Here is a 13,541-nt window from a genome sequence, read left to right as displayed (position 1 = left end):
ATACATCTTAATGCCAATTTTCTATATTTAAAGAAAAAAACACATCAAAGAAGTTCCTTTTTATCCCAGATCCATTAATATTTCTGGCTATGCACACACTGGAAGATTCTCCCTGCATTATCCATAGCAGATGCTCACAGCTGCATATGCCATAAATAAAGTCACAAAGTGAGACAGTGTATGTGTTTGTTAGGTGTTTACAGCATGGACCACTGCTTCTCCAAGATATTAACTGCATTAGGTCAGAGAAGTTGTTCTGTGTTCCAAGATGAAGCATGAAGCAAAGTGAGATGAATTCCAACAAAGATTATCTGTACTCTGCATACCAGGCTATTGAAGGAGCCTGGCCAGAGTAGGAATATGTACATATATGTGAACATTGTGTTACTGCAGTGCAGTCTAGACACTGCTGTAATGAGCAACATAATGGGGTTTCCTTAGACCAGCAGATAATAAAGTGCCTGCCTGCAGACTGCCTATTTTTGTGCTAGGCATAGAGCCCATTAATTGGTCCTGTCACAGAGTGGGTAAACCATCTTTCACACCTCAGTGTAACACTCAGAAACTTGCTGTCAGCTTCAAGAGGTAGACCTAAAATGGGAGACATGCCCAACAACATGAAGCAATACTGAAACCTGCCCTAAGAAAATCAGTTTACACAGAAAACAGGATAACCTGTCTTCCAGTATCAGCTGCTAAGGGTATGGGAATAGACTGAAGCAGCAGGGTTAAAAAAACAGAGATGCACACAAAAATAGGAATAGAGATATTTGGTGTTTTAAAGAAATAAAAAAAAGGACACAAGCTAGAACTCAGAGAAACAGGCAATCTCAAAGAAAAATACATTATGTGACAGTAGTAATTAGACAATGCTGTGGTGAAATGCTCACAAATCTTAGAGCCTCTTTCTATGCCTGCTTTCTTCACATTAAGGAAATCGTGGCAGACTGAAGAAAATCCGTGCACAAGAAGGAAGACTTTTTAAACAATAGAGTGCATCCCTGCATGAAACTTTCAACAATAACTACTTGTGGTTTTAATGGTTTTAGAGGAATGGTATAAAACTCTCTGATTTTGCCAACACAAGATGACTAACTGGTGCTTAATGTCTCCTGTGGCATTCAGCTGTGGATGGCAGATCAGATCCTCCAACAGAATGATTTATGAAATTGAGGATGTGAGATTTATTGTTTGTTTTCAAAAGAAGCCTCAGATTTTGAAAGGTGACATTACAGGCTTCCAGGAATGCTTTGCACTGGGGAGATGGACTGAAATCTTTGCAGAACACATCCCCACTTCCTCCAAATAATGAGAAAATAATTTCTATAAAGATAAGTTATATGAAAAAATCACTGTCAAGAAGCTTAGTGAGGTCACAACATAATAGGTTTAGATTATATTTAGCATTGTTTCTGGCAGTTGTCTGCTCTTTGGGAGACATGGGAAACAGGGAAGCTACTCAGTCATTTTGAGCAAATATTTTCTCTCACCATACCCTGGGCTCTGGAGGCACTCTAGCATTTGAAGCAGTCATTTGAAACCAATCTCAGACTGGAAGCTGAAAAGCTTGCTAGAAAGCTTTTTTTGCTGGAAAGACTGGGGTTTGAGAGGAACAGAGGTGAAAAAGAAAAATCCAAGTATACCAGCAGAGCATTAACTCTGAAAGTCATCATTGTGCCGTACAAGCAGGCTCCTGAGACAGAGGGACAAATAAAAGCCTAGCACACACTCCTGTCCACCATTAGCCTGCTAATGACAACAGGGTTTTGGTTTAGATCAGAGGCAACCCCCTGATGCAGCAGGTACCTGCAGTGGGGACAGTGGGGCTGTTCCACCAGGGCAGAGCCCTGCAGGGCAGCCTGTGTGCAAACAGAGGCACAGCAGCCTCCAGGTTCAGGACAAGCACAGACACAAAGGCGTGTGGCATGCACAGCATTTTAAAACAGACACAACAAATTTACAGCTCCTCAGTGACAAAAGTCTGGGAGTTTCTCACTCCTCTGTCTTGCTTTATTTGGAAACAAAGAAAGCAAAATAGCACAACTTCCCATATTTACACCTTTTTCTGTTTGTTTGACTCATTTTCTGTGATGCATTTTAGTACACCTTCACTAGGATTACTTTTGAAAAAAATTAATCTGAAGTAAGACAAAATCACTAAGGTTTTGACAAATATGCACATAAAATTAGTTACACCTTGAAAATTTCTAGCTAGGAATGATATTTATCTGCATGAACCAAGCCTGATGCACGAGCTTCCTTTAAGTTGTTTTCTCTTATATCTTACAGATGAAAATTAGATAATTCTGCTCTGGGCAAGAGGAGAGAAGCAAACAGTATGCCAAAAAGAGAAATACATTAAGAATTCAGATTTAAAGTAAGTAGAAGATACATGAGCCTTTGCTGTCTTCAAATATTAAACAAAACATATTGCTCTGGTATCCTGAAAATTGATAAAGGCTATTCTGACAAGCTAGTTCTTGTTCCAGCACAGCAAGGGCTAATGCATTCTTTGTTCAGCCAGGAGAAGATTAGTGCTCTCTCTGGTGGACATTTCATTATCACAGACATTCAAAATACCCAGCTCCCAAAGCTAATAAGAAAGAAGAAAATTATTACTTCCCTTAGAGAAAAAAAAATACAAAATACTGTCTCATGAGGTTGCTTCCTAAGAAAACAAGTCTTTGCAGGTCTGCCACTGCCACCTGCAACACTTCTATGTGGCTCTGTCTACACTGAGAAAAACCCACAGGGTTATTTTCTCCCCTTACAGCTTGAAAAGTAAGTGAATAGCTTGATTGGTTGATCCTGGGAGGGCATCTTTAGATTATAGCCAATTTACAGTTTCAGGCTTTGGATAGATTTATTGATAATTAATAATTACCCTGAAAATTCTTCACAGAGAACATAAAATAATTTCAATAAAACCTTTACAATTAGGGAAGTGATTGCACTAGCAAGTATTCATCTTAGTTATGATGGGGATCTGAACAGACACTATATTTAGTTTAGTTAGAATAGTTCTAAAAGCACAAATGTAAACCACAGAGATGGTGGCTCATCTGTTATAATGAGGGAAAGCTCACAGATGAAGAATAAGCTAATCCACCTCTTGAATGGTACTAAACATGGATAATGCATACAGATTCATTTTGGCCACGCTTCAAACTCCCAACCCTTTGTTCTTAAGCCTCACAGAATAGCTTTGAAGTTGAGGATAAAGCTCCTCTAGCACACCATTACCAAAAAACAACCTTCTGATTATGATCTCATGAAAGTGTAATCAATTACTTACACAAGTTAAAAGCGTGGCAAACAGCAAAGGTCACAAAATTGGCCTTTATTGAGTCCATGTGTTTCAATCTTGGCTTTAACTGGCACTCCTGTATAACAAATATAAATATCTCTCTTCAAAACATAAGCAGTGAACTTTCTCAAAAGTTATGAAATCTCACAGAAGCTTCTGTCTGACTGGAGTCCTTCAAGGGTTTCAAAGAGGAATGTCTCCACTTTTGTGTACCAGTGTGACAGAAAGTTTGCAGCACCTCTGACTGAGAGTTTCTTTATTTGTTGCCCAACAGATACTGGTCTTCAGCCTTATTTTACAGGAAGACAAGTGCTTAAAATTCAAAAAGTTGCAAAAATTCAACTCCCTTCTGACAAGTCATTAGGAAAGACTTCCTTAACACTGCTCTCTTTTAATACCTACTGCATGGATTTTCAAATTCCTTTTTTGGTGAAAATTCAGAGTGATTTTTTTCTTGTTTCACAGGCTGTCATTGATCAAAGCAAATTCTAGACACAACTGTGAAACAAGAACTAAATTCACTACCAAGAGTTTGCTACGTGTATCTGAAAAGGAACTTGTGTGTTTGCTGTTGTACCTAAATCACACTGATTTTTCTACTGAATGAAGACTCTGCTAAGTGGATGTATAGTGCTGCCATATTTCCATGTACTCTACAGCCTTCCACATGGTTCTGTCCTCCATAACTATACCCTGAATTATTCAAAGCAAGGAAGTGTAATCCTATCCCCTGTTTCTAATGGGAAACTGAACAGGTTCTGCAAACTGCTTTTCTGTCTTCTGGGCTGTTTCTGTAGGCAGGGTCAGCACATCTTCATCCCTGGGTTACAGTACCAGCCTCACAGGTCCAGCATTTAGAGCTGAGGTCCAGTGTATTTCCCATCATTTAAACAAAGTACCTTGTTTAAAAATCATCCTTAACTTCCTGCACCCTCAAATCAAAGGGCAGAGACCAGCACAGAAGAAAGTTCAGCCCAGCTAGAATCTGCCTTTCCTGCTGTCTTGAACCACCTTTCTTTCCCTCCCTGGGTGCAGCATAGCCATCCTCACAAAGGCTGGATTCTGCTGACTTGACACAGGATCAAGCTGAGCTTCCAGATGAACCTTTTAAACACAGTTGCAGGAATAAGTCCTATTAAGAAAATCAGGAAGTTTATTTTGGGAAAGCTGCATCCCTCTGTTGTGTTTTTTTTTTTTTTTAAATTCTAGATAATGTGACCTATTCTGTATCAGTCTAAATCCTGACAGGGAGGGCCAGCAGCTGTAAGTTTCCTAGAATAATCTTTTGCAGAGACCACAACCTGATTTTTATTAGAGAAAATGCAAGAGGGACAGCAGCCTCAGAAATAAATGTGTGGGCCTCCACAAGCCCAAATTTTCCTGTGATAAAACAAGCAGGAATCTAATGACAGCAGAAGTCTGCACTCTGCTATAAAACAACTGTCCCATTTGGGATTCAAGAGTTTTGCTAAGATCAGAGATGTAATTTATTCCTTGATGAATGTCTATGATAAATCTGTTCTGCTCTTGCAGGCTGGGACCAAATTTTCTTTTTGCCACTCTCTTACATTCCAGATACGTTGACAATCCCTAATTTCTGCTGGAGTCACAGGCTGCTGGAGATTCCCCAATTACCCCAAGCCAGCCTTGGTTTGATGTGATGAAGGCTTCTAATTTTTGCCTTTAAGGATCAGTATAAGCTGCTCCACCCTGTATCTAATACCAACACGTCACAGGTCTGATCAGAGGGAATCAACATGTTGGGTTACAAGCTTTCAGCTCCCCTCCCTTGCCAGTACAGAAATCAGATCAGGCCTATGCAATGTAAATAGAGGTTCTTGTGCAAAACTGGATGGAAGGAGGTAAGAAAGAAAAGCCAGAACAAACAAACAAACAAAAAAACCAAACCAAAAATATCAATCAAGGTAACTGCCAAATTAATTCTCAGCTCTTAATATGTCTATGTATATAGTCTATTGCTCATGATTACAGACCAAGATAAGTATATTTTGCTTTTTCTTCCTCCCTGACTGTGTGCTCTGCTGTGCAACCTGCCTGTTCTCCCTGACAGTCTCCAGAATATTGCAGCCACAGAGCTGCTTGCAAAAACTTTATGTATCTCTGGCTTCCCAACGGGAAAATAAATTTGTTTCAACCTGGTTACTCAAATAGACTCTGTTTCAACAACATAATTTATTTCCCAAAACCTCTGCAAGAAAGAGAACTGGCTAAAGCTCAAATTTGGCAAAATGGGACCAGTGTTTGTGGCAGTTCAAAAGCAACAGGTTGAAGTTGGTACTTGTACTCCTCACTGAAGGTGTTCAGTGGACTTGATTATTTGCCCATGGGGTTTTAAGTCTCAGATTCCCATTGGCTATATCAATATTCACACATTTGCAAGTTGAGGGCAAGTAGAAAATGTTGCAGGGAGAGCTTAACTTCTGCTCATCAACAAGTTGTGATTTGTCCATGTCTTCCATGGGTTCTGAGGAAAAATGAGGTTCATAATCACAGTACTGAAAGCTCTGTTCTCAGGATGGTCCAAGAGCCTGCCCTCTGCTTCTCTGGACAGCTGTCATTGCAGAGGTTGGCTCTCTGGCTCTTGCTGCTGGTTTCTGTGCTTCAGTGTTCAGAGCTGGTGACAGATCTTCTCTTTAGGGGGCTGCTGCTTGGGGAGTTTATTTTGCCTGGTGATGGGCCAGAACCTGAGGTTGAGAAATTGCCAAGTTTGATGTCAGACATATTTATTTCCTTTAGGATCAGCTGGGTTTAGACAGCTTTTTATCCAGGCAAAGGGATAACTTCAGAGGATTTGTGGGACCAGCTCTGAAAGCAGTGTTTGGTCTTTGAGTTATTTATTGAAGTATTTGATACTGATGACAGCAAGTGCTGAAGCAGCTCAAAGGTAATTGCCTATTTTTCCATGTATGGCCAAAAAAAGATGGACTCCACCAGCTGGTTGGAAAACAAAGCAAACTTTCATTCCAGATGCAAAAAACCCCAGGAGTTTTCTTGTTGTGTGGCTGGGGAGGAAAAAATATCCACCCCAAATCTTTGCAAGCCATTGCTAAGGTGTTCTGTGAACAGACTAAGATTCCACATACTGTGGTGGGCTTCAGGTACCACAGCTGGGTAAAGCCTCCTAGTGCCTCTGTACAACAGTATCAGTGTCTTTGCTTTATTTATATTACTTTTTTGGGGACAGATTTTGGGTTGCTGCTTTGCTGTGAGAGGTGGGAGGCAGTGCTGATGGCCTGGGCTGCATCAGGCACAGCCCTGCCAGCCAGTCCAGGCGGGTATTACATTTCCACCCTGTCTGGGCTACAGCGAAGAGCTTGGCCACAAATAAACTGTCAAAAAGCCAACAAGCAAACAAAAACCTCCCAGCAAAACAAAAAAATCCAGCATGGTAAAAGACTAGCACAAGTAAAGTAGAATTTTTCAGATGGTGAAATTTGTACAGAAAAAAGGCAAATAAAAGAACAAATCCTAACAAGCCAAGTGTAAACCCATAGGAAGGCAAAACAGAAGAGGTTTTGAGATGCATTTTCTTGAAAACTTTAAAAATAATAATCTGGAACTCATTGTTCTGAGCTAAGATATTCAGGTCTTGAAATTCTGTTCAACGTGATGAAAATATCTACTACATATCAGTTTTGAAAACTTTGGGGTATACCATATTCCTCACATACCTGCATGCCCTAGGAAGAATGTGGTTTCTTATATTTGTTTTGTAGGTATATGATCCACCTGGCTAGAATCAAGTCAATAATAGTTGCAGCTACCCCAAAAAAACCTCTCTGGAAAGTGTGAAAGCAAGAGAAAATGTGAGATCCATGAAAAATTCTTCCAGTTAGTTCAGTTAGTTCTCATTTTAGTTCTTTCTCTACAGCATGACTTGTTAATGGTATTAACTTTAGACCACTGAGAATATACCTGTGAAACTATATGTAAAAAGAAGTGATGTTGCCAGAAAACATTTTCACTTCCACAAACAGGAAAGAAACACAGAGGAAAGCAACACAAAAGCAAAGCCTGGATTTTCTATTTCTAGAAAAATTGCTAGTAACACAGGGAGTGAAATCTGTACATTTTTACAAAATGTAGTCTTGAAGTGTCCTTGTTAGTTCCAATGCTTTTCAACAGTTATGGTGTAATTGTAACCACTACTGTAAAAGTAGTAAAATATTTTATTACTTTAGCTTTTTTTTTTGTTAAAAATGGATTATTTATAGAAACTATAAACAATGAAAATCTTGAAGAACTGTTTGCTTAACACAGGTTTACACTGCTGTGTAAAAAAGAATAATTGTGTAGTTTACACATATGCCATGTAAATTACTATGGAGACCAGATGCAGCTTACACTACAAGGTGCCTTGTAACTCATCTCTGCTGAGCAATAAATCCCCCATTTTCTTCTTGGCAAAACTTTGAGAAACTTTACTGCTGTTTTCTATCAGCAGATAGAACAGATGGCTGGCACATGCCTGCTTTACTAAGAAAGTGGGATCTCTACAGTATTACTTTGATCCCTGGTGGCATGTCTACAACACTGAGATGCAAAATACCACAGCTGAGCAGAATCTAAATGTTAAAGGTTTGGAGCTGTGCTCTTGATATGAGAAACCCCTGTCTAAAAATCATGCTCACAGTATGTAAATATGTTCACATTCCACATGGAAGTTTTGGTACAGAGGACAGAAAACAAAGCATTTCCCTGGTTTGGTGACATGAAAGTGCAGTGAAGGTACCACTGAAAATCTCAAGAGTGTGAGTTTAAACAATTACCTTGACCAAACTTCGAGAAGAGCCATACTTTTATTGGAAAAAATCTCCTAAATTTTTCATATTAGAGATTTTTTAAGATGAAAAGCATCACTGTAATGACTGGTTACAAATAAGATACTTACAAAAAATTCAGCAGTTTCTTTGAAGAAAAGTTTCCTTTGAAGAATTAGGTTTTGAAATTCAATACTTTTTGGTTTCTTTAGTTTATGAGGGAAATAGCCATATTTGACTGGAGCACCTTATTGCACCACTGATGCCTTCAAATTGGTGGTCTGTTAGCTTTCCTCTGAGAGAGGAAACAGATCTTTTCCTAGCATAGCTGGATATTCCATTTTATCTTTATGGTCAGGGTACATCTCAGCAATATAAGAGAATTTCAGAGAACTCAGCTGAGCTATTCAGGGCTGATGGTGACATTGCTGAGATCAGAACTAGCCTCCAGGAGTTATTAACTACACAGCATTTCTGACCTTCATTTTACAATATAGAATGATGCTAGAAAATGCACTGAAGGCATACATTCCCTCTTTCTCAGAGGTGGGCATCTTTTTGATGTGGTCATCTGACCACAAATAGTTCTACCATATCTGAAAGGAAGAAAGCAGCCTGGGCAGGTCATGGCCCAGATTGACTATTTCTGTGGATCAGATCACAATGCTACACAACAAAAATTCCAACTTGCTTTTTGGTTTCTTTTTTTCCCAACTTTTCTATTAAATCAACCAGGCTACTACCCTGTCACTGAGCACTTGCTGTCTGGGCAATAATCAACTTTTTTTTTTTTTTTTTTTTTTTTTTTTTTAAGTATGATTCTCTCCCACCAGTACTCTCCCTGATGTGAACTTAATTTTACAGCTGTCAGAATTCCCACTGAAAGTTAAAAATAAATACTGGGTTTTTGGAGATTAAATACTTGACATATGTTCCCAATGCTGTAGAGATGATGCTATCACTGAACTCTTTGGTAACTTACACTAATGGACACAGAAAAACATGTTGCAGCATTAATCAGTGTGATAGGGTATCTCTGGGAAGTTTTTTAGCTCAAACTTCCACAGAGGACAAGACTCCTAAAAGCTATTGTATTTTCTTTTGCAAAAATCATCCAGAATAAGAGCAAGAAGGACACCAGTGAGTTCTAGTGGTTACATAGATGCATACTATATACTACATACCATCACTGATTTTTGCTTTTTTAAACCTTTCAATTCCAAGAACAATCTTTGTAGCTGTCAATTTACATAGATTACGTTTATTTTCTAAAGAGCACATAGTATCTGTAATGTTATGCTTTATTTATAGGTAGAAACATGACAATCCTGTTTTGCAGCACTTTGACTTTCTTGCCACCCCTGGCTCATCCTGATTTCACTGGCAAAAATCCTATATATTCAGCACCATCAAACGTTTTAATTTTGAGTTTCCCCTTATATTTCTTAATATTTAATTAGAAGTAATGGACTAGGAATTAAAAGCAACAAATGCTTTTCTTTGGTTATTGCTTTCTAGCAAAAATTATTTTGCTTATCAAAGAAAATCTTTTTCACATAAAAGGTACTCAGGACACAAAGGCTACTGCATCAGAAGGATGACACCTAAATGTAGTGAGTTTCAAGCACTTCTGTTTACACAGAATACAGATGTTCAAGTCCTTAAAATGTGCCTTTCACAAGACATTTTTGAGTTAGAATATTCAGCCACACAGGACTGAGAAGCATTGACACTCCCTGGGTTGGATTATTTGCTCACCTCAAACTTGGATCATCATTTATCCCAGGAGCAGGTAGATGGGATCTACCCACAGGATATTTACACATGCTAAGGTGTCCCTGTTGGGGATCCCAGGCGTGGTGGGTTGGCCTTGACTGTCAGACACCCACCCAGCTGCTCTCTCACTCCCTCATCTTGTTGATATCAGGACTAGGAACCATGTAATGCCATAGACAGGACCTCCTGCACCTACTCAGGAGAAGCCTAATAGCTGTAGACCCAAAAAGGGTCTAGCTACTCCTGGAGATGAGGCATATACTACTGACAGCCCCCCAAACCCTGGATCCCAGAGAAACATCTTCAGATTTCAAGTGGGATACAGGGTGAAGAGGTCTGTAAGGCACAAGTACCACAGAAGAATTATTTCAGTTCCACCACATGGTAGGGAACAATATTCCAGTTAACAGCTATTTTGCAGAAAACAGTCTAGTACTTCAGCACTTCAAATGCCTTTCTTCTTTCAAAAAGTAATCATTTCCATTTCTTTTCCTTCTTCCTTTCTTGCTTCCCTTTGCCCTTTCTCTTCTTTTCCTCTCCTTCTCTTCTCCTCTCTTCCACTTCTCATTTCCCTTTCCCTGACGTATGAAATTCCCAGAAAAGTACAGAATAAAGGTAGCAAGTTTTTAGCACTTCCCTGGATGTGTTAATGGAAAATTCTAAGAATGTGCATACTTAAAACCAAAATAGAACACTGGAAAAAAGTAAAAATGTACTCATTTCCTCCCCTCATAAAATATTGGAAATTTTGGAGACACACAGAATTTTTTTTAACCATTTAGGTATTTCACTTACTAATCATGCTTTGTCTAAGAGGAATTCAGTAATTCAGAAAATAGGAGAAGGACTAATGGGTTAAACATCTTTTCAGCTGCTCAGAAAAGATTTCATCCTGCAAGTTGCATCAAGCAGAACATTTTCCTATTCTGTCTTTAAGCCTGTGACTCTTCTCAGTGAAATCACTGTTGGAACCACCTTTTCCTAATGACCTACCTGTAGGCAGCAAAGGAGGGAGAGGAGAGCACAAGAAAGAAATACAAGAGAATGACATCTTGATCACCCATTCAAAAAAGAGTTTTATCATCAACAGCAACTGAAGCTGGCAGAGAAATGGAGCAGGAAATACAGTCCCAAAAGACACTAATTATTTCTAGGTATTTAAATGCCAACCCTTGGCGCACAAAGTTGTTTTCTTTGTAAGGCTTGATGGGAACGCCAAAGACCTAGAGCAAGTCACTTAGCCTTTGTGAGTAAGTTTTGTCTCTCCACATTCACCTTCCTCTCTGGAGGAGGGGAGAAGCACTTCCTAAACACAAAGGCTTTGTGAGGACAACAAAAATTGCGAGGGCGTCAGACAGCACCTTGAAGCCAAACAAGTCCTGTAGATACTTTCAAACAACCAAAACCACAACCAAATTTGTGAAGCTGCAATTAGCTGAATTATACAATCAATGTTCACTATTTAAATGTAAATATTGTTTCATCTCTACCAAGTTCTTATTGTATAAAGTCAATGTGCAGCATTGTAAAAATGAAATAATTTTATCCAGGATTTTATGCCACCATGTTTTTTCTGTATCCATGATAATGTACACTAACAAGTTTCAGCTTTATGCAAATTCAACACATGTTGTCAGTGTGTCGAATCATGCATATGTTTCTTCACAAAAATATGTCACAGATTCTAACATTTTCAACAAAAGAATCCAACAGGATTCAATATACTGCAGATTTATGTGGTTTTGCAATTTAACTTGGTAAAATTACGTCTACAAGAGAATTGTTATTTACTAGAACTACAAATTAAGCCTGCACATTTAGTACATAGAGATCAATGAAGAGCCTGTAGTATATGTCCATAAGCTAAAGAAAGTCGAAAGAAAACTCCATCCACGTAACTACCGTCCGGTACGAAATCGTACGGCAGTATGGGCGCCTGGGGCGTTCCCGGTGAGTTGTGTCCCACGCCCCAGCATCCTGCGGGCTCTCCGGAGCCCGAGCCCCTTCCCAACGCGCCTTCCCAGCCATCCCATCTCGGACTCCCGCACCCAGGGCTGCCCCAGCACGCCTCCGAGAGGGTTTCCTCAGCTATTCCTCAGCCACCTGTCCGGGTTCACAGAGCCTCCCCCGCCCCTTGCCGCGGCCCTATCTCGGCACTTGCCCGTCCCGTTGCCTGCCAAGTGAAGTTCATGGCGTGGATGCCGACGGGGATGGCGGGCATCCTCTGCTGGGCTTTCCTAAAGTCGTGGGTGAACGGGGCCATCTTCCCCTCGGACACGATCAGAATGTCCTCCTCGAAGCCTGCGGGAGGCAAAGGGGCGCAATGTGCTGCAGCCCCGCCGGACCGGGCTCGACTGCGGGCCCCCGACCGGCGCTGGGGGCAGCGGCCGCGCTTACCGATGAGCAGCCGCGCTTACCGATGGGCATCCGTGCTTACCGATGAGTATCCGGGCTTACCGATGGGAACCCGCTCTTACCGATGGGCACCCGCGCTTACCGATGAGTATCCGGGCTTACCGATGGGCACCCGCGCTTACCGATGAGCAGCCGCGCTTACCGATGGGAACCCGCGCTTACCGATGGGAACCCGCGCTTACCGATGAGCAGCCGCGCTTGCTGGGCGTCGATCCACAAGTAGAGCGTGTCGGGCTGGTGCGGCGCGGCGCGCAGGCTGCAGAGGCTGAGCGCTCCGCAGAGCAGCGCGGCGCAGCACAGCCGCCCCGCCGGGGCCATGTCCCGCACCGCCCGCCCGGGCCCGCCGCTCCGCTGCCGCTCCCGCCGCCCGCCCTCCCTCCCTCGCTCGCTCCCTCCCTCGCTCGCTCCCTCCCTCGCTCGCTCGCTCCCTCCCTCCCTCCCTCGCTCCCTCGCTCGCTCCCTCCCTCGCTCTGCGCGGGGCGGCCCCGGCGGGGCGGGCACGGGGAGGACGGCGGGCGGCGCCGCGGGCGGCGGGGAGCGCGGCGCTCGCTCGGTCCTTCCCCCGCCGCGGAGGGCGGGCAGCGATCCGTGCCCGGGGCTGCGGGCTGCCGAGAGAGCCGGGACCGTGACCCACACCTGTTCTGTCACAGGGGACCCGTGACACGTCCCGCCCTCCTCCCCGCGCTCGCCCTCCCAGCAGGGGCACCCCGGCACTCCGGCCGTCAAGGTGGAACCGCCACGGTCACTAATGGGTCGCTGGAGATACTCGAGTCCGCGTGAAGAAACAAAGTTTGTGCCCCTGGCACACGTGGGGTTTGAGTCAAAGGTGGGGGGAGCATCACTCACTCAAAAGGCAGGTGGGTGCAGTGCGGCCGTGGCTTCAGCGGGGAGCCGCGAAGTGGACAGGTCAGGCTCTCAAGCGAGCCATCAGCTGGACAGTGGCACAGGGACACGCTTCCCAGCACCAGGAAACGACGGGGAAAATGAGGCAATGTGATAAAGGAAGAAAAGGCTTTAACCTGGCTTTTGTCCGAAGGTCTTGAGAACAGTGGAGACCTAAAAACACTGAAATGTTGCCATTTACACAGAAACTGGAACTGGCTCAATATAGAAACTTAGTAAAGCTTGAAAAGATTTTCTATTAAAAAATTATTTAAACAGAATCACGCCTTCTACAGGAATAAAAAAATATAGTTTCTAAATTTTTTGGATTCTTCCATTAGAAAAATGAAATCTTTAAAAAAAACCCCAACAAACAAACA

At 42.2% G+C, this 13,541-nt stretch overlaps 1 protein-coding gene across 2 annotated transcripts in view; it reads right to left on the bottom strand.

Moving 5' to 3' along the window:
- WIF1 (WNT inhibitory factor 1) overlaps window positions 1-12,632 on the bottom strand; it is a 34,429-nt gene extending 21,797 nt beyond the window's left edge. Inside the window, exons 1-2 of one of the 2 annotated variants that reach the window (XM_056515352.1) lie at window positions 12,462-12,632; window positions 12,026-12,165 (exon numbers count right to left, since the gene is read on the bottom strand). In XM_056515352.1, the coding sequence (XP_056371327.1) occupies window positions 12,026-12,165; window positions 12,462-12,597 (276 nt within the window). In that variant the 5' untranslated portion in view covers window positions 12,598-12,632. The remainder of the gene's footprint in view (window positions 1-12,025; window positions 12,166-12,461) is intronic. The other variant, XM_056515358.1, reaches the window with a different exon arrangement.
- Window positions 12,633-13,541: the final 909 nt, after the last annotated feature.

This window comes from Oenanthe melanoleuca, chromosome 1A (assembly GCF_029582105.1).
Source record: "Oenanthe melanoleuca isolate GR-GAL-2019-014 chromosome 1A, OMel1.0, whole genome shotgun sequence".
NCBI classification, from domain to species: Eukaryota; Metazoa; Chordata; class Aves; order Passeriformes; family Muscicapidae; genus Oenanthe; species Oenanthe melanoleuca.
This window is presented reverse-complemented; position numbering and strand designations above follow the sequence as displayed.